Below are 22,737 nucleotides of genomic sequence, written 5' to 3' on the forward strand. Positions count from 1 at the left end.
CTCTCTACTCGCCCTTCCTGCCTTGCACCCACCTGTTTTCCAATAAAATCACTTCAAACACAAGCCCGGGGTCTGTGTCTGTGTTTATTGTGGGTGCATGCCGGGGCTGGGGTGCGCTGTGCTCACAAGGTGATGCTTTTCCCACTAGAGCCCGGTCCAGGTACTCATATGGCAGTGCCAGGCCCGGGTTTTGCTCCCGGGTGTCCCGTGAGATCTGGGTCAGGTGGCTGTGGAAGACAGAAGTCTTCATCCTCGGGGCCTCCTCGGTGAAGTGCTCATCAGGGTAGGTGCCCAGGCACCGCTGGGGACGGCAGGAGAGAAGGCTGGAGCTCCTGACCCGCAAGCCTCGGCCCCATCCTTCAATCAAAAGCTATTCTGATCCACCTGGAGTCCCCTGGGCCCCAGACCACCAGAAAATTCACCCAAGGGCACAGACCACCACCCAAGTCCCACTCACCTACCTAAGAACTCAGACCACCCAAGACCCATTCAACTTGAAACATAACCCCCCCATCCAGTCTAGGCAAAAGAACACCCTCCATCCAGTCTACCCAGACCTCCCAAGCCATGAGCCCTTTGAAACCCAGACCACTCTAAGTTCCACCTACTCAGAGCCCCTGCCACCCTAAACCACACCCCCCAGCAAATACATCACTCCAGGCCCCGCCCCCCAAGAAGCCCAGTCTGCTCATGCACCCTCCAAGTAATGCAGTGTCCCCAGCAGCCTTTCTTCACCCTATTCACTCTCCGGGAACCTGAGACCCCACCCCACCCCACCCCACCTTGGACCTTATAGTGTTCTTCGTTTCATCGCTGACATTCCAGAAGAGCTCAAGGGAGTGGCACGTGACGTTGACCTCAGGAGTGAGGCCACCAGGCTTGTTGGGCTCTGGCCTTTGGAGGTAGGTGGGGGAAGCCGGATGATGCTGGGAGAATTGGGCATCCAGCCACTGAAATCAAATTGATCCCCCAGACTCAGTAAGCACAGGGCTGCCAGGACTCCTGCTAGGCCCACATCCCCCGTGACCTGGCTTATCCCCCCAAAGTCCCCCCTCACTTGACCAGTATTGACAGCAATGTGTTGGGCTGAGCAGCTGAAGATGGTCATGGTGAGAAACTCGATCAGGTCAGCACAGCTGTCCAGACTGGAAGACGCCCCTGGATGGAGACAGGACGGAGGCAGCAGAGCTGAAACCCGAGGTCTGCTGTCCTGGGAAAGTGGGGTCTCAAGGGTGGTTGGCAGGTGTGAACTCTTCATCTGAGCTCATGCGGCTAAGAAATTCCTTCTGGAAGATCTTCCTGACCCAGGCCTGCAGCTCTGACTCCTTGCTCACAGCGTGGTAGTCGGGGTAGTAAATGCCAACGATGGGAGGGGGGCAGAAGGATGTGGTGACACAGTTGGGGGCCTGTGCTGCCCCGGGGTCGGGATTGGAAGAGGCCACTGAAACCAGCTGCTCTATCAGGAGGAAACTGAGGCCAGAGAAGGAAAATGGACAACTGCACATTCTAGGAAGTGCCCAGCTGAGCTTCAAGCCTGGAGGCTTCGGTCTCTACTAGGGCCCTGAGAGCCATGGTTGGTCTGCAGTTGTGTTTTGATTGACTACCAAGGTTTTTGGTTTCTTTTTCAAGTTGAATCTGTGGCCAACATTTAAATATTTGAAAATGACTGGTTTCTCTCAAAAAATATCTAAAGCTTTCGTTTTAGTCATAGTTGAGTCACCATTGTCCTTATCTGAGAAACGTGAGTGGCCAGCTAGCCAGTCTCTGTCCACCCTCTTTCCTGCTCACAGGCCCTGTAGCCTTCGGCATTCCACTCATCTAGGCCACATCAAACCACGAAGAAGGATTGACCCCAGGCCCCTCTCTGTTGGGACTGGGATGCTGCTGCCCATGTCCCCCGCTAGTTCCCAAAGGGCAGAGCAGGGCCTGCCCCACTCACCACAGCGTCCACCCCCAGCCATGGCAGAGCCCACGAGCCATTGCTAAGAAGAGTTCTGACACGGGCACCTCCAGCTATGCAAATTCATTGTGGGGAGTCCCTGAGGACTTCAAGGGGACGTGTGTATAAGCCAGGCTTGAGCAAGAGGCAGTGTTTGGATAGGGAGAGAGAGAGAATCAGGGTGCCTAGCCTCCCTAGGATCCATGTAGGCTGAGCAGGAAAAGTGGAAGGCAGGGGGAAGACTCTAGGGAAGAGATGCCACGTGAAACTTTCCTTTCATGTGACAAAAAATGAAGCCACATGAGGCTCATGAAGTAGAGCCATCACAGAGCCCAGTGCCCAAGGGAGATGGTTATGCTCAAGAACTGCAGGGATGGGGATCCAAAAAAAGCCAGACATCTAAAACACCTGGCCTCCAGGGTGGAGGTCAGAGGGACATCCCAAGGAGGTCTCCAGTGAAGGAGACTTAGAACGGAAGTCTAGAGACAAGGCACCTGTTTTTGAGAGGAATAATTATAATAGCTAATGCTCAAAGAGCATATCATATTCACCTGTGATTTGTGCTAAAGGATTTACATTTAATACTGATAATAACCTTTGAGGTAGGTCTCCTATCAGCTCCATTTTCAGATGAGAAAACAGTTCAGTCAGTTCAGTCACTCAGTCGTGTCCGACTCTTTGCAACCCAATGGACTGCAGCATGCCAGGCCTCCCTGTCCATCACCAACTCCCAGAGTTTACTCAAACTCATGTCCGTTGAGTTGGTGATGCCATCCAACCATCTCATCCTCTGTCATCCCCTTCTGCTCCTGCCTTCAATCTTTCCCAGCATCAGGGTCTTTTCCAAAGAGTCAGTTCTTCCCATCAGGTGGCCAAAGTATTGGAGTTTCAGCTTCAGCATCAGTCCTTCCAATGAACACCCAGGACTGATTTCTTTTAGGATGGGCTGGTTGGATCTCCTTGAAGTGCACAGGACTCTCAAGAGTCTTCTTGAACACCATAGTTCAAAAGCATCAATTCTTCAGTGTTCAGCTTTCTTTATAGTCCAACTCTCACATCCATACACGACTACTGAATAAACCATAGCTTTGACTAGATGGACCTTTGTTGGCAAAGTAATGTCTCTGCTTTTTAATATGCTGTCTAGGTTGGTCATAGCTTTTCTTCCAAGGAGTAAGCATCTTTTAATTTCATGGCTGCAGTCACCATCTGCAGTGATTTTGGAGCCCCCCAAAAATAAAGTCTATCACTGTTTCCCCATCTATTTTCCATGAAGTGATGGGACTAGATGCCATGATCTTAGTTTTCTGAATGTTGAGTTTTAAGCCAACAATTTCGCTCTCCTCTTTCACTTTCAACAAGAGGCTCTTTAGTTTTTCTTCACTTTCTGCCATAAGGGTGGTGTCATCTGCATACCTGAGGTTATTGATATTTCTCCCAGCAATCTTGATTCCAGCTGTGCTTCATCCAGCCCAGCAATCCTGATTCCAGCTTGTGCTTCATCCAGCCCAGTGTTTCTCAGACACAAAGAGGTTAACTGACTTGTCTAAGGTTACACAGCTAGGAAGGAATCGGAGGCAGGAAAGGACTGCAAGACAGCAGTGTGTCGGAGAAGATGAGAAGAAGTCAAAGAACAAACCAAGACAGATGGAGCCAAGGGTGAGGTGTGGAGCCCTCAGGGTCCGGGGAGCTTCACCTCTCTATGGTTGCCCAGATACAGAGCTTGTTGTCTCAGTAATAGTAGTTGGCAAGGTCCTGAACCTCACGGTCAGCCAGTTGGTAGGGCAGAGGGAGCGGTAGGTGAGAGTTTCCAGCTCTTTGGCCATCAGTTCCAGGCTGCCCAGCCGTCCCACTGACATTATCTGTAATGAGCAGACAGTCCACAGCTTCTGGGAGCAAGGGGCTTAGGACCAGCCTTGGCCCCTTCCTGGCTCTCTCTGCTGACCACCAGAATCCCAGGCCTAACCTGGTCAGCTGAACTTTCCTGGTGCCATAAAGGTTGATGTGGAAATGCAGTGGAGATGAGGAATGAGCAGCTGGGGAGAATGAGTCTGAGGTTAGATGAGGCAGCTCCAGGTCCCCCGCAGCTCTGGACACTGAGAGGCGGGGTCCCTTACCTTGAAGATGGGGTGGCACATGGGCGGCTGCCGTAGCATGTCCAGAGCAAAGGTTTCCATCAGATAGTGGGTTCGAAGCAGATGTGTGTTCATTTCGTGCACCAGGAACTCTGCATGTCGCACTCAGGTCTTGGCCAGGAGTTAGTCCTCAGGCGAGTTGCTGGGCTCAAAGATGGGCTTTCTGGGTCAGATGTTTGAGAGAGCTGGAATTGGGGGTATAGGGGAGGCGGGTGGGTATCAGGCAGAAACTGGGTGCAGCAAGTGTGACCTGTCAGTCTGCCCATGGGGCCAGATCACATGGTCAGTTCCCTTACTAGCCGAGTGTCCCCAGGAAAGTTAATTAACCTCCTTGTGACTCAGGTTCCTTATCTGTAAAATAAAGTTGATGATCATAATCTTTCTCATTGGGTTGCTCTGAGGATTTAATGAGTTAATGCTGGTGAAGTACTGAGAACAGTCCTGGGCACGCAGTAAACTCCAGAGGAGTGTTTCCTGCATGTGACCACATCCACTACAAGAGAGGAAACACTGCTGAGAGGTAAAATGATCAAAGGCCACCTTGCTGGCACACATGGGAAAGCCCAGGTGAGGGCTCCTGGGACCAGCACAGAGTCATGCAGCTTCCTGGTTGTGTGGGGCAGGGGCTGGGAGGGGCTGGGGAGGAGAGGATGGGGAAGAGGGCTAGAAGGGGGTAGTCCTGGCAGCCTTAGGGAGGCAGCCCGGGGTAGGAGCACTCTCAAGTATTTAACTGGTGTGCTGTGCGTGCTTAGTCACTCAGTCGGGTCCAACACTTTGTGACCCCCATGGACTGTAGCCCACCAGGCTCCTCTGTCCATGGGATTCTCCAGGCAAGAATACTGGAGTGGGTTGCCATGCCCTCCTCCAGGGGATCTTCCTGATTAAGTGATCAAACCCAGGCCTCCCACATTGCAGGCAGATTCCTACCATCTGAGCCACCAGGGAAGGCCAAGAATACTGGTGGGGTAGCCTATCCCTTCTCTAGACCCAAGAATCGAACCAGGGTCTCCTGCATTGCAGGCAGATTCTTTACCAGCTGAGCTACCAGGGAAGCCCCAATTTAACTGGAAGTGGTGGCCTGCCTGCAATGTGGGAGACTTGGGCTGAATCCCTGGGTCGGGAAGATCCCCTGGACAAGGAAATGGCAACCCACTCCACTGTTCTTGCCTGGAAAATCCCATGGATGGAGAAGCCTGGCAAGTTATAGCCCATAGGATTGTAAGAGTTGGACATGACTGACTTCACCATCACTTTTTAATCTTATTCCTTGGAGCCAGTGGGGTATTCCAGCCCAGGGCCAAAACAAGAGAGAGATTTCTGCCTGAATATTGGAGGTGCTTCTGCTATGGCCAGCCCCAAACTTCAAGGACAGACAGGGAGAGAGGGAGCCTGGCTGGAGGATAGCACCTTCAGACAGGAGGCACCCTGAGGGGTGAGGGCTCCACTCTCCTGGTAGCCCAGAGTTGGAGGAGACGGCAACTCTGAGGAGCACTTTGTTCACCAGCTGCGGGGCATCCTCAGAAACCATGAGAAACAATTTTCTGAATGGTGAGGTCCCGCCAAATTCAGGGAGCCTGGAAAAGCACCAGGAGAGAGCATTCTACACTGAGCCCTGCCTGCTACATCTTCGGCCTTGAAAAATAACACACCTCCCTCCAGGGATAGGCAGGAGACATTGACTTAAAGCAGTGGCTGAGCTAGCCGGGAAAGGAGTGGGAGTGGGAGAAGGGTGGTCAGGGCTGGGTGGAAGAGAAGGGATCTGGGTGGCTGAGAGCCAGGGCATCTGGGCTTCTGAAGACACCCAGAGGGGAGGGAAGGTTGCCTGCACTCCTCACCTCTAGCTCAGCCTGAAGACTGGTCCTGGGGCCCAGAACGGGAGCCACCATGGCATCAGTGACAGGGAAGTTCTTGGAGAGGTGGTGACAGTGTTGGATCAGGACCAGGTTGAGGCCATTCAGGAACTAGTAGGCAAAGAAGGTGTCCTCTTTCCAGTGCTGAAACACATACTCTGCAGGAGGTGGGTGTGCAGAGGGTAGCCCTGGAGACCAAGGACCCAAGTCCCCTTCCTCCAGCACTGCCACTGCTCCCAGGACCCAGATCTCCAGCTTCCAGCACCATCAATTCAGGATGCTCCCTTTCTCCTGCCCCAGCTAGATGGATGACATCACTAGTGAGTGGTTTCTCAGAAAACAAGGGATCAGAATTTGGAGTCAAATTCAAAAGGAGTTACCCACTCTTTCAGCCCCACCCATTTCTGGGGGAACCTCAGGTACTCTAATATACACTGACAGCATTTGGGATTTGAGTAGAATTTGAGAAAGTCAGAAGAGTGAGGAATGCTGGACAACAGCAGTGTCCAAGCCCATTCTGTTTTGGCTTCTGAACTATGAGGGGTTTTAATTCCCTGTTAAAATTAAAACTCACCAGGACAACGACTGATTCTCCTGCACCTTTGCCCTGGAACAGTCTGGCTAATTTGTTAAACTAGAACGATCATTGAGAAAGAGAGTTTTCATCATCTTGGGGTGTGGCAACAGTGCTAGTTTTTTTAAATGGTTATTTATTTATCGGGCTACATTGGATCTTAGTTGTGGCACGCGGCATCTTCAAGCTTCATTTCAGCATACAAACTGTTAGTTTCATCATATGAGATCTAGTTCCCTGACCAAGGATGAAACCCGGGCCACCTGCATTGGGAATGTGAAGTCTTAGCCACGGGACCCCCAAGGATCACCCATGTCTTTTTTTTTTGGTTCAGTGGTTTTTGAACTGAGGTTCCACATGTATAGTTTGGACCCATAGTGCACCCAGGAAAAGACAGATATTGGGGAGTGGAAACTCCTAAATCCTTCGACTTAGCCTGGTTTTCAAGCCTGCATGCAAGGCAGAAGGCCTCCAAAAATTAGATGGCAATTTGAAAGGAAAAAGTCTTTCTGCTTCAGGTGTTTTTTCCTGATGGCTGAGGATATTCACGAGATGCATGTTTCCAAGTGTTCAGAACAACTAACTGTTGGGGACAGTTTGAAGATTTAGTTACAAAGTCAGAGGAGGGCGATGACTAGCAAGCAGACCCACAGGGCAGAGGCTGCAGGCTTTCAGAAATGACGAAGATAGAGCAGATAGCAGGAAAGTATTTGTACTTGTATTAACAAAGAAGGAGGGTTTTTAGAAGTTACTTCCTGGTCATTCTTGCTGAAGCCCTGATGGATGAGAATGACTCTAAGAACAGTGGGCCTTAGTCCACCCTGAGGGAGGGGCTGCAACGGGGAAGGTGTTGGGTGGGGCAGGCAGGCTCACAGGGAGAGGATGCAGCCTTTCTGATCCACTTCTTTGGTGACTGAGTAACGCAGGCTGAGATCAAGCTCCTTGAGGTTTTCAGCATCCAGGCAGTGGGGTATCCCAGTGGTATCCCCACCACTGGGGAAAACTCAGTCCACCTGTAACGGGCAGAGGTGGAGATGGGAGTGAGGTGCTGGTGGCTGGAACACACCCTTCGGGGCTGGAAAGTATAACAGGGGATGGGCTCCTGGGCCTGGTTGTACAATGGAGAACTTTGGGACGGGAAGCTCAGGCATGACGAGGTGGGCAGAGGGCTGTCCCAAGACTTGGAGCTTCTCACGTGTGTGCTGTTGTAGGGGTGGAGGGGGTCAGATCTGAGGCTCAGCTGACCTCAGCAAACAGGAGCAAGTGGTCCCCCTGTTAGCCAAAAACTAAGAAGTGGGGATCCTAGGGACAGCCGGCCTGAAGTCTCCTTGAACTGCTCATCGGTATTTCTGCTGCCTCGCCATAATCTCTGCCTGGCTCTGGGCACAGAGCAGAGGGTGGCTGTCCTGCCAGACGACTATGGTTGGGAGGGGGAAAATGTAAGAGGGGAACCTGGCCCCAATCCTCAGCACCCCAGCCTCTCCCCCTCCTCTCCTCAGACCTGGGGTCGGGCAACTCTGGTCTGGAGCATCAGTCAGCCTCTGGCCTCCCTGTGTCTTTTACCTCTACCCGGAGGGTGGAGAAGCCCCTCCATCCCAGGCAGACTGCGCCTCAGCAAACTGCAGCCTGCTCCCTCCCAGTCACTGACCCCAGCTCAACAGCTGAGGCCAATGGGGAGGGGGCAAAGAACAGAGCAGGAGAGAAGAGCAGGGTGTGCTGACCATTTTCAAGCCCTTCTTCTGTGTGGCCCCAGTTGCCTGCCTCCCCAACCTTTCCCTTGCTTCCCGTGTGGCTCAGCTGACCTGGGTTCAATCCCTGTGTTGGGAAGATCCCCTGGAGAAGGGAACAGCTACCCACTCCAGTATTCTGGCCTGGGGTCACAAAGAGTCGGACACGACTGAGTGATTCGCACTTGCACTTTCTTTCCACCCTTTCCCTCCACTTCCAGTCTGGTCTCTTCCCACCAGGCCCACCCTCCTCCACTCACTACACCCACCCCCTACCTGATACTCTTGTCGGAACCACTGGTTCCTCCCCACCACTGGTTCCTCCACCAGCTCTGTCCTCGAGTCAGTATCATTTCTCCCAACCATTACTCCTCCTTCCCAGAGGACCCTACTGTCACCCCCAGATGGTCTCCCCTCCTCCACCTTCCCCTCCTCCCACCAGTGGCCACACCAGTGCACAGGTGCCCTCTCTGGCCCACGACCCGCACTAGCCTCCCTCAGTGGGAGGGCCCCAGCCCGTCCCCCACTCATCTGTCCCTCCCGCAGCACCTGACTGTCCTCGCCCTCCAGCCACTGGTAGCAGTGGAAGCGGAGGGGCGCGCCTCCGGGCAGCATAAGCTGGAGCCTGCAGCAGAACCAGGCGTCCCAGGCCGAGGGCGGGAGGGGCCCGGGCAGTGCTGGGGGCGCCTTGTGCACGCGCACCAGCAGCACCGGGCCCACGTCCTGGGGGGGCGTCACCTCAAAGTCCATGGGGGTTTGAGTGCGAGAGGGTCTCGGCCAGCACCGTACTCATTGCGTCTCGGCGGAAGTCCTTCCCAAAGCCGTCCAGCCTCAAGCGGGAGCTCTCGTCTGGGGTCCCATCCAGGCTGACCGACACTCTGTCCCAGGTCCCCGAGCCCAGGAGGGAGCTGGTGGCCACACGCACAGTGTACTTGCTCATGACTTGCCGTCTAGGGGTCCGAAGTGCCGCAGGGAACCAGGCAGGGTTGGCTGGCTGTAGGAGGGAGAGGATGGAGGAGGGGTGGAGAGTAGTGGGAGGTGGGGAGGGCGGTTCCGCGAGGCCCCGTGTGCCAGGCTGGGGCTCCGTGGCTTGTGCCCTGCCAGGGTTCTCCCCTGGAGCTGCGACCCCGAAGCCCACCCAGCACCTCTCCGCCGCCCAGGCCTGTCCGGCAGCCCGTAGTCTAACCTTAGCTCCTCTTGCTGTCTAAGGGGCTCTGCCTCCCTGCAAGGGGGTCTGCTTAAGGTTACTCCAGGTAACTCCGCCTCCTCCGTGTCCACACCTTTGCCACTGGACAGTCCGGCTAATTTGTTAAGCCAGAATGCCTAGCCCGTGGGGGGAAGGGACATAACCACTCTCCTTATAGCACAGAATCACCCCGTGTCCTTCCACTGCCAGCCAGGCCCTCTCTCCATTTCTGCGCCTGTGGTCTGGTGCCTATCCTCAGAGCTTTCTCGGTAGGGGCGTGATCTGTTGCATCCTCGCTGGGTAGTGATCCCAGGCCTCCAGGAAGTCGAATATGGATAGGGGAGACAGCAGGGGTGCACAAAGTTGGGGCAGAGGCTGGAAGAGGACCCGGCACTGAAAGAAAGGACGCAGGCTCTAGGCACTGCAAGGATGGGACGTCCAGCCCCTCCCTCCAGCCTGTCAAAGTATAAGTTTCAAAAAAATTAAAATCACGATTCATACAAATCAGAGTGAACACAAAGCAAAGCTGAATGGCACAAAGTGGAGAGGGGTGGTAATCATCATCAAAGTGGTAATGCTGGTCCCATGAACAGTTGAGGAGCTGCTATTTGCAGGCAATTTTATAAACGATATTAAGTATAAAATTACTGAGTGAGATACCAAACTAGCTACTGTCCTACACGGTGATAAACTACCTCCTTTGGAACTTTTTTATTTTACTGGACAGAAATCATTTGCCTCTCTACCAGACACAAGTTATGTGAACTTTACGTAGACTAGCAAAATCAAGCAATGATACATTCTTCTAGAAAACTATCCTTGAAGGGAAAGGCAGTTGTCCTGTTGATCAGTTTTGGATATTTTTTTCTTTTTAGAGATTTATTTATTTTTGGCTGCACTGAGTCTTCAGCGCGCAGGCTTTCTCTAGTTGCTGAGAGTGGGGGCTACTCTTTGTGGCTGTGCTTGGTCTTCTCATTGTGGTGGCTTCTCTTGTTGCAGAGCACAGGCTTTCGGGAGCTCGGGCTTCAGTAGTTGTGGCTTGTGGGCTCTAGAGCGCAGGCTCAGTAGTTGTGGTACATGGGCTTAGTTGCTCTGCAGCATGTGGGATCTTCCTGGACCAGGGATTGAACTTGTGTCTCCTGCACTGGCAGATGGATTCTTACCCACTGTGCCACCAGGGAAGACCCATGGAGATATATATATGTGTATATATATATATATATATATATTTTTTTTTCTTAATAAAGCTGTTCCTATGGGTATATCAGGCAATCAAATAGATCTCTTTTTCTGGGATTTCCCCCACCCCGTCCCCCGCCTTCACTCTCAACGTAAAGTCCCCATTCCCTTATGCCTCATCATGGCCCTGCTGTACAATCCCACAACCTTAAGCTGTTTTTTTTTTTTTTAACCATCAGAGAGATCATACCACGATAATCATTGTTCAAGTAATTTTCCACCTACATAGCAATATATCATGGATGTTTTTTCTGTGTCAGCATTTGAGGATTGAATTTGTTACCAGCTACATTATTTTTCTTAGTCGGATTGTTTCCTAAATTTCTAAAAGTTTTTTCCTATTATAAGTAATATTGCCTAGAACACCTTATAAACATTAGATTTTGAAGTTTGAGACTTCCAAGAGTTCTCCTCCAAAGCTACACTGTCAACTCTTTCACCAGGGCCCTGTGGCTTCACACCTGTGACCCTTGACCTCTCACACCCACCCACACATTTGGTTCCTTGCCTTTACTTTTTATGTCCCACAACCCTTGTGTCTGTACTGTCTCATTATCCTCCTTCTGTGCTAATGTCTTATAGTGTTGCATCTGTTTCTACCTCTACCTACCCAGGGCTTTATCCTTCTCTATCCTTAAAACTCAACATTCAAAAAATTATTATCATGGTCCCATCACTTCATGACAAATAGATCGGGGGGGAGGGTGAAAACAGTGACAGATTTTATTTTCTTGGGCTCCAAAATCACTGTGGACAGTGATTGCAGCCATGAAATTAAAAGATGCTTGCTCCTTGGAAGAAAAGCTATGACAAATCTAGACAGTGTATTCAAAGGTCCGTATAGTCAAAGCTATGGTTTTTCCAGTAGTCATGTACGGATGTGAGAGCTGGACTATAAAGAAGGCTGAGTGCCAAAGAATTGATGCTTTTGAGTTGTTATGCTGAAAAAAGACTCTTGAGAGTCCTTTGGACAGCAAGGAGATCAAACCAGTCAATCCTAAAGGAAATCAACCCTGAATATTCATTGGAGGGACTGATGCTGAAGCTGAAACTCCAGTACTTTCGACACCTGATAAGAAGAACTGACTCACTGGGAAAAAACCTGATGCTGGGAAAGATTGAGGGCAGGAGGAGAAGAGGGAGACAGAGGATGAGATGGTTGGATGGCATCACTGACTCAATGGACTTGAGTTTCAGCAAACTCCAGGAGATAGTGAAGGACAGGGAATCCTGGTGTGCTGCAGTCTGTGGGGTCACAAAGGGTCGGACATGAGTGAGTGACTGAACAACGACAATCTCTGGTGACTCACTCCACCCTATTTTGGAACACCAGACAAGGAGTGGCAGGAGGTAAGCTGGACTCTCCCCCAGCTTTTGGGACCTTCCACCCTACAATTCTTCCTCTTTTCCCTTTCCACAACTCCCACCTTCCAGAAATTCATGGTCTAGTTGAGAAGACACACAGGTAAATGAAAAAGGACACTGGAGGGTTTTAGGAATCATGTGTGTATTCCTCCATTCAACACTTCCTGAGCACCTACAGTGTGGGGAGCAGTTATGAACCCTGTCCTTGAGAGCTTACAGTCTAGTGACAGAGGGAAGGACAGGGCTCAGGAGTTCTGAAACATGCCTCCACCGTAGCCTCAGGGGCAAGTGAAGGATGGAGGAGGCATGCCAGCTTCATCTTGGACATCCCTCCTACATCACTCCTCTCACAGTCCATTGGCCAGAATTGGTCATGTGACTACAACCTAACTGAAATGTAGGCTGGGAAATGCTGGGAAGTAGCTGAGATATTTGTTGAGCACAGATTCTCCCTCATGGAATTTGAATATATTGAGCCAAGGACAAAAAGTAGGAGGAGCTTCATCATCCTGACGACATTGCCTGAGGACAATGTCTGCTGGTTCTTGTGCCCAGTTTCCAGTTTCGGTCCTTCCTGACTGAGTTTAACTCCTACTGTGTTTAACCCATTCTTCAGTCCCTCAAAACACTCAGTTTCTTTTTCCCAAATTCCTTTATTGCTTGAGTTTGCAGGAATTGTTTTAAACAAAAGAAGCTTGACAGCTGTATCTCTGAATCATTCGGGGCTGCACTGAATCTCAATAAAGAATGAACAGTTCCAGTGCTGTGAGCTGGGCAGCCTTCCCCTTTCTGAAGCATTGTTCTATTTATTTCAGTGTCCATGTTTGTGCAGTTATTCAAATATATATTGTATCTGTCTACAGTGTTTTATAAAAATCAGTGAAACTGAAAAAACCAGAGCTCTATTGCCTACACTATGAGAGAGGGATGGAAATCATCAGGTGAATTCAAGGGGACACATTTTTGGCCTTAACGGATGTTCACTGAGTCAGAACAAGAAAAAAGAAAAACAGAAGAATGTATATGAAATGTTAGAATTCTGTCATTGAAGATTGAATCTAGAAGGCAACGTATGATGAATTATATCATATCGCCTAAGTCTCCAGAAGTGGAAACTGTTTCATAATATGCAGGGCTTTTGTCCAACTTTGGGGCATGTTTTTTTAAGAAAGCGGATGTGGGCACTGCCTGCTTGTCCTGGGTAGTATGTCCTCCTGCCTTGCTTCCTGTGGCTCTTTCTCAGTGGGTTGTTCATTTTAAAGCTGTGACCACAGGTCACTATCATCTTCTCTGGCAGTTTTCAGGCGGATAGTCTAGAGGAGGGCCGGCCTTGAGTCAGGTGACCATTGGGTCCAGTCAGCTGTGGTCAGTGGGACCAGGGGCAGGACTGTGTTCCCCCCATGGCACCCCTCCAGGGGGCTGCAGGTGTGCAGGCACTTTGAGGCTTAGAATCTTCAAAACGCATAGTGGTGCCGTCCAATGAGGTTCTGTTCTCTGGGGTTTTATGTTTTTGCTTTGTTTCTGTTTCGCCATGTGTGTGTGTTGGGGGGTGAGTTATACCAGGCTGGGGTGTCCCAGGAGAGGCATGGGGGGGCCTGATTTTCTGGGGAGTCCTTTTCTCTGGGCGGCAGGTAGCCTAGAGCAATGCCCCATGGGGCCCTGTTCCCCAGGGCAGTTAGATGGAGACACTATTCTCAATGAGGGGAGGGTCCAGGTAGGGGTAGGGTAGTGCCAGGCCGCGGTTTCGCTCTTGGATGTCTCGCGAGATCTCAGCGAGGCGGCTCTGGAAGGCATCAATTCTCCGGCGCGGGGCCTCCTCGATGAAGTGCTCATCCGGGTAGGTGCCCAGGGGCCGCTGGGAACCAAACACAAGGGTGGGTGAAGGGGCTGCTCTGCAGCTGCGACCTGCCTTAGCCATCCACCCCGGGGGACCTGAAGCAGCCTCTGATTGAGCCACCTTCCCCTAAACGGTGACATAACTGTGGGCAGCTCTGAGGATGAAGGCTCAAGTTAAAGGGCCCGGCCACCCTGGAACGTATCACGCGTTTCCCTTGCAGCGAAGGGTGACTCTGCATCATCTCATTTGGCCCTCCTTGTGAGATGTTCAGTGACCATGTGTCCCTGTGGGAAGGCTCCATGCTGTGTGTGACGGTAGAGTGGGATCTGAGTCAGGAAGGGTAAACAGCATTGCCTCCCTTACCCCAGGGCTGGCCCAGCCGGGTTCCCAGCCCCACACTCACTCGGTCTCCAGGCTCCTTGCTCAGCAGCCAGAGGGCAGTGACCACATCACACGTGGCATTGACTGGTGGGAGGGTGGCTAAGAACCCCTCCAGCCTGGCCTGGCCTTTGGAGGTGGGCGGTGGCAGCTGCATGGTGGGTGGCAGGTTGGGCATCCAGGCACCAAAGTCATACTGACAGGCAAGAGGGCAGAGTGAGGTGAGGAGCCTATCCTCCTCCCCAATCCTGCCCCCGACATTGACCCTTCTCACCTGCCCAGCACTGACAGCCGAATGCTTGGCCGAACAGTTGAATATCACCATGGTGATGTACTGTACCAGGGCTTCCCGCGTCCCCAGGGTGGAGGGTAGACCTGCAGGGAGAGCTGGGCTGGGAATGGGGCTATAAGGGTCCTGAGGACAATGCTGCAGAGGTCTGAGGGTAGGACCTAAGAACCGAGGTCCCCGTACCTGAGCTCTCCCGGCCTAGGAAACCCTCGGAGAAGATCTCCCACACCCAGGCCTGGAGTTCACTATCATCGCGGACAGACTCATCACTCGGGTAGTAGATGTCGATCATTTCGGAAACAAAGCTGCAAGGTACATGGGGTTGCTGTCCCAGCTGTCAACCCCAACCCTCTCTGAGAAGTGCCCCTGCCCAGTCCTGGTGCTGTTAATGTCCATCTCTCCTCCTGGTGGGCACCTCCGTGGGCCTTCCTTCTCCTTCCTCCCTGCCCCCAAGGCTGAAGCTCTCTGGGGCTGAATCCCTTACTGCTCCACTGCACCCCAGATCTGCATCCCATCATCCCGGTAGTAGTAGTCTGGGATGTCTTCAACTCCTCGGGCCCGGATATCATCAGGCAGACACAGGGTGGAATAGTTCAGCTGTTCCATGTTCTTCTGTATCAGCTCAGAGAAGCCTCCAATGCCAAGGCCTGTGGACTGGGAGATTGGACTCCTGGTTACTATAGCCCGTGCCCCAGAAGCAGGAGGTAATACTGTTTGGGGAGACAGGGCCACTCCCACCCCAGGATCTCAGAGTCTTCATACTGAAGGACTAGCCCACCCCCATTCTCCCTAAAGCAGTCCTTACCCTGTCCACCACCTGCCCAGGGGCGATGAGCAGTTCTCGGGCCAGCGTGTTGATATGCAAGGTATACCGAGTGTGAGGGATCAGCAGCTGTAAGGATCAGAGAAGAGAGCTGGGTAAAGCCTGAGTAGCTCTGATCCCACGCCTTGCTTCACAGAGGCACCCAGCCCTGTAAATCACTCATGGAAAGAGATGACAACAACAAGAGAGGCTGCCTGGGACAGAGATCAGGGCTCCAGGACCAGTGATGGGGCTGAGGTCCACCAGCATCCTTTTCTGTGACCTTGACCATTTGTGTTCCTCTCTTTGGGTATCAGATCACTGGGCAAATGAGAGGGCTCATCTGGATGAGTTCTGTGAATCCCTCCGGCTCCAGCATCCTGTGATTTTCTGACCCCTGGGTAGGCAAAGCACCATGAATTGGGCCTGGCAATGTGGAACCATCCCCTAGAGCCCACCACTGAGTACCAGGCCCTGGGAGCTGCTGATTGTCAGAAAGAATCAGCCTGGATTGAAAAGGACAGGGTAGAGCCTGCATCCAGGATCTAGGAGGCTGTCTAAGGAAGAATCAGAAAGTCCCAGCAGCTGTGGACCCATCACACTGACAGAGGAGATGCTCCAGGCCCCTGGAGGGGATGAATCTGGGCCATCTGATGGCTTAGCAAAGCCCACCTTAGAGACATGGGCCTCTCTCTCATGGCTTCCCATCTCTGCATCAATCTGCAGAAAACCTGCTGGCCATGTTCTCACTTTGGCATCTGTCTACCCCAGGTCTCTTCTTCCCTAGGAGCTGGGCTCCTGTGACAACTGTTGGACTGAGCTCTCCTAGAAGGGAATCTCTCTGGGGTACAATCTGCTGTCACATGTGGTCCTTCCTCTATCCCCAGCCCCATCATCTCACCCCAGCTTAGGGCTTGCCAGAAAGCAGCCCCTTGGGGCAGTTGTGCAGGGAGTTGCTACTGAGGCAGGATGGGGGCTTAGCATCCTGGTCTGGAAGGACAGGGCCATGTGGGGACAGGCTGCATGGATGAGGCACCCCAAGGGTCAGGCCCAGGTGCGGGGACGTGCAGGCTTAGGGCACAGTCGGGGCCATCTTGCTGAGCCACTGACCTTGAAGAGGGGGTGGCAGTGGGGCAGCTGGCGCAGCGTAGCTAGGGCGAAGACCTCGGGCACCAGGTGTGCCTGTAACAGGTGTGTGAGGGCCTCGTGGATGGAGAACTCGGCATTGCGCACCCATGTCTTGGCCAGCAACCAGTCCCACTTGTCATCACTGGGCAGAAAGATGGGGCTGTTGGGCCCGGGGGTCTGGCTGAGCTGTAGGATGGGCCGGTGGGGAGAGGCAGTCTTGAGTGTCTGCCCACCTCTCAGACCACTCCCCACCCCTGCCCTGCCACCGGCTGGCTGTTGACCTGGATGGCGAGCGGCAGCAGGGGCCCATGGCCGGGGCGCTGGTATAGCAGGGTCATTGGGGCCGTGGAGAACTGAGGCCTCCCATTGATGACATTGGTGCGGACACCAGCAAGGAGGCCGTAATCCACCAGGAAGAGAGACCCCTTCTGCAGGAGAGAGCAGGGGAGCCTGGGCTGCCATCTGGCTTTCTGCAGGTGGGGAGTATGGGAATGCAGAAGAGGATGCGGGGCTAGGAGTAGAGTGTACACAGGAGAGGGTGTTCTTGGCACATCGTGCACCGTAGGTCCTTAACCAATGTGAATATGGTTCCTTATAGGTAGGGGAAGGGCCTGAAGGACTGAGATGGGGGTGTGCAGGGCCAGGACCCGCTGCCCCTCACCTCCAGCTCGGCCTGCAGGCTTGTTCCAGGGCCCAACACTGGGGCCACCATGGCATCGGTGACAGGGAAGTTCTTGGGGAGGTAGTGACAGCGTCGGATCAGGACGGGGTTGAGGCCATTCAGGAACTGGTAGGCGAAGAAGGCGTCCTCCTGCCAGTGCTCAAACACGTATTCTGTGGGGAGGGGCAGGGGAGATGGGACTGGTCACCCCAGCCCCCGGGGGACTGCCCCTGCGCACCATGGTGGAGCTTCTCTTGGGTCCGTCCTGTGTGCCCCTCTCTTCTCGCTCTGTACCTTTCTCAGGGGGACCTCCTCTGACCCCTTGGCTTCAGTTCACCCAAGCAGCATATCTTAGCCCCCAGCCCACCTGGCCTACCATCTCCCTGCCGTCCCCACCTCTGTGATTCAAACACAGCACATCTGAGGCTGAACATGGGTTCCGGCTCCAGCCCGGGCCCCGCCCCATTGCCTGGCTTCCCAGGAATGGCACCTCCATCCACCAGATCACCTGGGGCAGAGCAGCTCCCCCCATCCTCCTCCCATCAAGTCCCGTTCATTCTCCACCCTCAGTAGCTCCTGGTCCTCCCAGCTACTCTGTGTCGTCACTGCCTTGCTGAGGTTTCCATCTTCTGCTGACCACGACCAAAGCCTCATGCCCTGTCCTGCTTCCACTGCTGTCCAGACAGCCCATCCCCTATGGCACAACTGGCCACAGCATTCCCCAACAGGCAGCTGGTTGAAACTTCCCACTGCATATAGGAAAGGTCCGAGCTCCTACCATGGCCTCCGCAGTTCTGCACAGCTGGGGGCCCAGACACCTCCCCTGCTTCGCCTCCTATCTTCCTGCCCTTGATCAATACTCTTTGGCCACAGCAGCATCTTCTGCCCCTAGGAGGTCTCTGATTCTTCCATTTTCAGGGCCTTCACCTGCGTCACCCCCTGAACCTGAAGCACCTTCTGCTTCCCCTACACCATGCCCAGCACTGTTGACACCAATGCAACTTTGAGGTTTCAAGTTTTGACTCAGCCTAAAGTTACCTCTGTGGGTCACTCCCCAGCTGGACCAAGCCAGCTGCCCCTTACACACTCTCACTGGATCCGCAATGTGCAGGCTTCACAAGTGAACCTCTTGATTTACTTTTGAGCCTACTTTGCTTTTTGCCTGCTCAACTGGAAGCTCTGGGGGGACAAGAACTGTGTCCACAGCCCCTAAGACACTGTCTGGTGTGTAGTAGCCAACAAGTGTCTGATGGATTAAAAGGCATTAGAAGGTCAGAGATGCCACCAGTACACATCTTCTTTTGTGTCTGGGGAGAAAGTAAGGCTCAGTGAGGATCACACAGTGGACTGGGGCTTGGTTTTCTGAGACTCCTGATAGCGAGAGCTGATGCCCCAGGGAAGAGGTCTGCAGCCCTCACCCACAGCTGGAGTCTTCCGGAAGTTGAACACCCGTCTCATTTCCTTCAGACTCTTCCAGAGTCCCTTGCGGTCCAGCAGCCCTTTGAGTTTCAGCTTAGCCAACCTGCCAGAAGATGTGAGGGGTGGGGTGGGGGAGGCAAGAGACCCTGGGAGACCCTCCCCTGTTGGTTAGGCTTATCCTTCCTGGGATTCCAAACTAGCTTCTGGGGCCCAAGGCAGTCACGCTCCCAAGGCTGCCATCACCCTGTGGGAATAGGTGGTGAGTAGAGGCCTTGCCCTGGTTGGGGGGGGGGGGGGGGTCATGTGACCCATATTCCTGATGGTGGGGAGGGCAGAAGGCAGGGGTCCTAGGGCATCTGAGACCCATGGACAGGAGAGGGGCTTTGTCCTCACGCAGAGCCGCCCCGCAGGTAGAAGGTGGTGTTCTTGGCCACAGAGTATTTGATGTTGCGGTTCAGGTTTTTTACAGTCTCCTCGTTGAGGCACCGAGGCCAGCCTGGGATGTAAGTCTTCCAGCTGGAGGGAAGAGCCAGAGGGCAGTCAGCAAGAAGCCTCAGGGAACCCACTGACGAGAGATAGGGGGTGGCAGACTCTTCAAGGCCTTATCAGGGCCAACCCCTTTCCACAAGCAGGAGTCTTTCTAGGCTCTGCCTTTTCCCTCCACCCTCAAGGCTGCAGGGGGAGCTACCATGTTCCCTGGAAGACTCCTCCCCTGATCCATTCATTGGTCCAGTGTTGGGCACCTGGCCAGAGAGGGGCCAATCAGAATCCTTCCTGGGGAACTGGCCATTGGGGCTGGATCTGGGGACATCTCTCTCTCTCTGGCTATCTGGGTAATAACATGTAAATATCAGGACTGCTAGTTACAGCCATTTCCCATTATGTGGCCTGGGAACAAAGAAAGCTGTTCTGCAGAGAGAAAAGTGAAGGAGAGAAGCATTTGGGGGCTCCAGAGACAGGGAAGAGAGTCACCTTGTTTCTGGCCCCTGAGATTTGGCTACGCTTCCAGCCCTCACTTCTGTGAATATCTCTGTGACCTGTTGACACATTCCTTTTTTTTTTTTTTTCTGTCTGCTAGTTGGAGTCTGTTTTTGTTTTTGCAAAACTCTCGACCAACGGAGATGTATTGCAGAGGGGACGCTGTCCTGAAGGTGGGAGTGTGTGAAGGCATCAATTGCGTTTGGCAGGCATCCCATGGAGAGACACTTCAGCCTCTGTAGCTTAAGGGAGCCTAGAAATTTCCTCTGGTCTGGCCTAAAGCATCTCTAAATCCCTTTATCCAGCAGCAACACAGTCTGAGATCTTTGGGTGAAATGGTAAAATCATGACCCTGCAAAGCTGAGTTGACCCCAGCCAGTCGTCCTTCCCTTGTTCATTCTTTAGTTCATTCAATCATTGCCTTGGGTTCGAACAGGCACCTTCAAAGAACAATTTGCAATTAAAGTACACTGCCACCAAGTGGTGGCCACACCCTGCTTTTCAAACTTCAATGTACAAATATTTAATTCTCCCAGGGAATTAAAATGCAGATTCTCATTTAGTAGGTCTGGGATGGGTGGGCCCAAGACCCTGCATTTCTAACGAGCTCCCAGGTGATGCTGACTCTGCGGATCTGAGACCTTGCTCTGAGTATTGAAGGTGTAGCCACGGGGAGCAGAGGTAACCAAAAGACATTATGAACAACAGTCTATACATTTGTGCAGGGCTTAGCAGCTGAGAAGCTGCATTCATAACCATTTTCTCATTTGTTCTTCCTAAAATCACAGATCAGACTGGTATTCTTAGCTTCTTTTGCTGGAGAAAATAAGCATTAAAAAGGTTAAAGAATTTGCCTAACCTTTCACATCTGCCCTGTACCGAGGTTGGCCCTGCATCTCCTGACTCCTGTGTCTTTGTTTTGCCAAGAAAGGAAGAAAGCGCTTCTTCACTCCATGGACACAGCCCTCTCCATCTGTTCCCTCAGCTGGGGCCGTTGCTGGCAGATTGGGCCTCATGGTTTTCTCAGGGATATAATTCACAACACATGTGGAAGTAACAGGAGCCAAATGAACCTGCAGCTGATGTGCCCCTAGAGACCTGAAGCAAAAGCCTGCAGCCCGGGCTTCAGACAGAGCCCAGTTGGCCAGATCATGACCTTTTGAAAACCTGCTTCTGAGTGGGGTCCCTGGCTTTCTGCCTCAGGAGACCCCAGAGACCCCAGTCCCTTCTGCAGCCCTCCACCTTCTGCCAGGGGGCCCTCTAGGACTCAGCTATCCCAGCTGACCTCCAACAATGTTGAGCCCAGAGCAGAGAAAGAGCCCCCTCCCACCCCTTGCCCACCCTGAAGGATGAGTTTCCTGGGAGTTGGGGTGGCATATTTCTGGTTCTGCCCCTACTTCCAGGACACAGAACATGTTAATGTTTGAAAAAGCCCCAGGGGAAGAAAGGTGTCAGCAAGATTAAGGCATTGAGAGCAGTAGGTTTTCAAGGTTTAGTGGGCATGAATCATCTGGAAATCTCCTTAATACAATATTGTTGGCAACAAAGATTTACTATATCACTCGAAGAATTATGCCCGGAACCTTGTAATAACCTGTGTGCCTGTGTGTGTTTAGTCGTTCAGTCATGTCCAACTCTTTGTGACCCTGTAGACTGTAGCCCGCCAGGCTCCTCTGTCCATGAGATTCTCCAAGCAAGAATACTGGAGGTTACCTTTCCCTTCTTCAGGGGATCTTCCCAACCCGGGAACCACCCTGGGTCTCCCGCACTTCCGGCAGATTCTTTACCATCTGAGCCATCTGGGAAGTCCTGTAATAACCTATAGTGGAATATAATCTAGAAACAACCTGAATCACTATGCTATATACCCAAAACTAATATAATATTATACATCAACCATACTTTCATGAAAAAACACCAGTATTGCTGCCCTTCCCCCCATATCTGATTCGGGAGGTCTGAGGAGGTTCTGAGTATCTGCATTTAAGGAGTTCCTGGTGATGCTGTGATCAGAAAGGACAGAGGACCAGATGGAGACTTCCTACCACACCATCAGCAGCGGGAAAGGGCTGACCCTGGTCCGCACAGGCAACCTATCTCCACCCCCTCTCCACACAGAAGCCCCCTCCTCACCGGTAGGCCTCCCGCCTGGCCTGCAGCTCCTCCCTGCGCTGTTGCTGGAGCGTGGGGTGGTGATCTTCCCAGGAGATCTTCGCTGTGGCAGGAGAGGAGCAGGTGAGGAGGGCAGAGAAACCCCCCTGACCCCTGGCTTCAGCTACTTCCCCCTCCACTTGATCTACCCCTTGCCAGGTCCCTTGCCCGCAGAAGGATGGCTTCTCCCACTCTAGACTGCCACCTCCCCCTCCCCTCCACCTCCTCCCCCCCAACCCCCACCCCCCGCCCCCCGCTCAACCCCGTGCCCCTGTCCCTCCGCCTTGGCGACTCCGGTTCATCTCTCCGATCCTCCCTTGCCCTTTCCCCCAACACACCAGCCCCCACCCCCTCTTTCCTGTGTGCCCCTCACCTGTCCCCTCCCGCAGCAGCAGGCTCCCCTCGCCCTCCAGCCACTGGTAGCAGGGGAAGCATAGCGGTGCGGCCCCGTGCGGCGGCGTGAGCTGGAGTCAGCGGCAGAACCAGGCGTCCCCGGCCGAGGGCGCGAGGGGCCGGGATCGCGCTAGGGGCGCCTTGTGGACGCGCACCAGCAGCACCCGGCCCACGTCCTGAGGGGGCGTCACCTCGAAGTCCTCCTCCTGTGGGGAAGAGACGTTTTAGTATCCTAGAGGGTCGTCCCTCCTGCTCCCTCCTCCGCCCGCACCCCTATCTCCCGAGCACTCACGGCGCCCGCGTTAAACTCTTTGCCGAGATGGTCCAGGGGCAGTGGCGGGGTCTCTCCTCGGGTCCCCACGATGCTGACAGACATTTTGTCCCACGTGCCGGCCCCCAAGGCCTCTCCGGTGGATACCCTCACCCTGAACTTGGCCATGGTGACAGCCGGAGTCTGGCTCTCTCCTGCTGGTCGGACTGCAGAGCCCAGTCGCTCACCCCCAGGGATACGCACCTCCGCACCCTGGCCGGGCAACTCTGAGTTCCGGTGGGGCCTATCGCCGCCTCAAAAAGCAACCCCCGGGCTCAGGGCACAGAGGGCGGGGCTGAGAGGCAGGGCGTTAGGCAAGCTGTGTGGGCTGGTCTGCCCTGGGGCTGGTCTGCCCTGAGAAGTGTAGGGACTGAGG

General features: G+C 53.3%; 2 protein-coding genes across 2 annotated transcripts; both read right to left on the reverse strand.

Annotated features, from left to right (window-relative positions):
• Positions 1–4: 4 nt before the first annotated feature.
• Positions 5–9,165, reverse strand: LOC136150157 (hydroperoxide isomerase ALOXE3-like). The gene is made up of 8 exons (XM_065910912.1): positions 9,014–9,165; positions 8,753–8,973; positions 4,057–4,166; positions 3,701–3,801; positions 1,305–1,470; positions 1,058–1,210; positions 783–950; positions 5–301 (listed from the first exon to the last, which is right to left on the reverse strand). Exons 1-8 carry the CDS (start codon positions 9,163–9,165, stop codon positions 5–7), a joined length of 1,368 nt encoding a protein of 455 aa, XP_065766984.1.
• Positions 9,166–13,690: 4,525 nt separating this feature from the next.
• Positions 13,691–22,490, reverse strand: LOC136149466 (polyunsaturated fatty acid lipoxygenase ALOX15B-like). The gene is given in 14 exon segments (XM_065909736.1): positions 13,691–13,870; positions 14,256–14,426; positions 14,505–14,605; positions 14,703–14,824; positions 15,004–15,173; positions 15,325–15,411; positions 16,432–16,635; positions 16,731–16,877; positions 17,111–17,283; positions 18,529–18,632; positions 18,923–19,045; positions 21,641–21,722; positions 22,032–22,257; positions 22,344–22,490. Coding segments are annotated over 14 exon segments (2,037 nt in total).
• Positions 22,491–22,737: the final 247 nt, after the last annotated feature.

Source organism: Muntiacus reevesi, chromosome 18, assembly GCF_963930625.1.
Source record: "Muntiacus reevesi chromosome 18, mMunRee1.1, whole genome shotgun sequence".
Lineage (NCBI taxonomy): Eukaryota > Metazoa > Chordata > Mammalia > Artiodactyla > Cervidae > Muntiacus > Muntiacus reevesi.

What these genes read in the sequence shown, in the direction of transcription:
- LOC136150157 (XM_065910912.1), bottom strand. Translation starts at nt 9,165, where the DNA reads ATGAGCAAGTACACTGTGCGTGTGGCCACCAGCTCCCTCCTGGGCTCG. An exon ending in TTCCGCCGAGACGCAATGAG is followed by an intron (nt 8,974 to 9,013) that starts TACGGTGCTGGC and finishes TCAAACCCCCAT; the next exon opens with GGACTTTGAGGTGACGCCCC. An exon ending in GCTGCGGGAGGGACAGATGA is followed by an intron (nt 4,167 to 8,752) that starts GTGGGGGACGGG and finishes TGCGACATGCAG; the next exon opens with AGTTCCTGGTGCACGAAATG.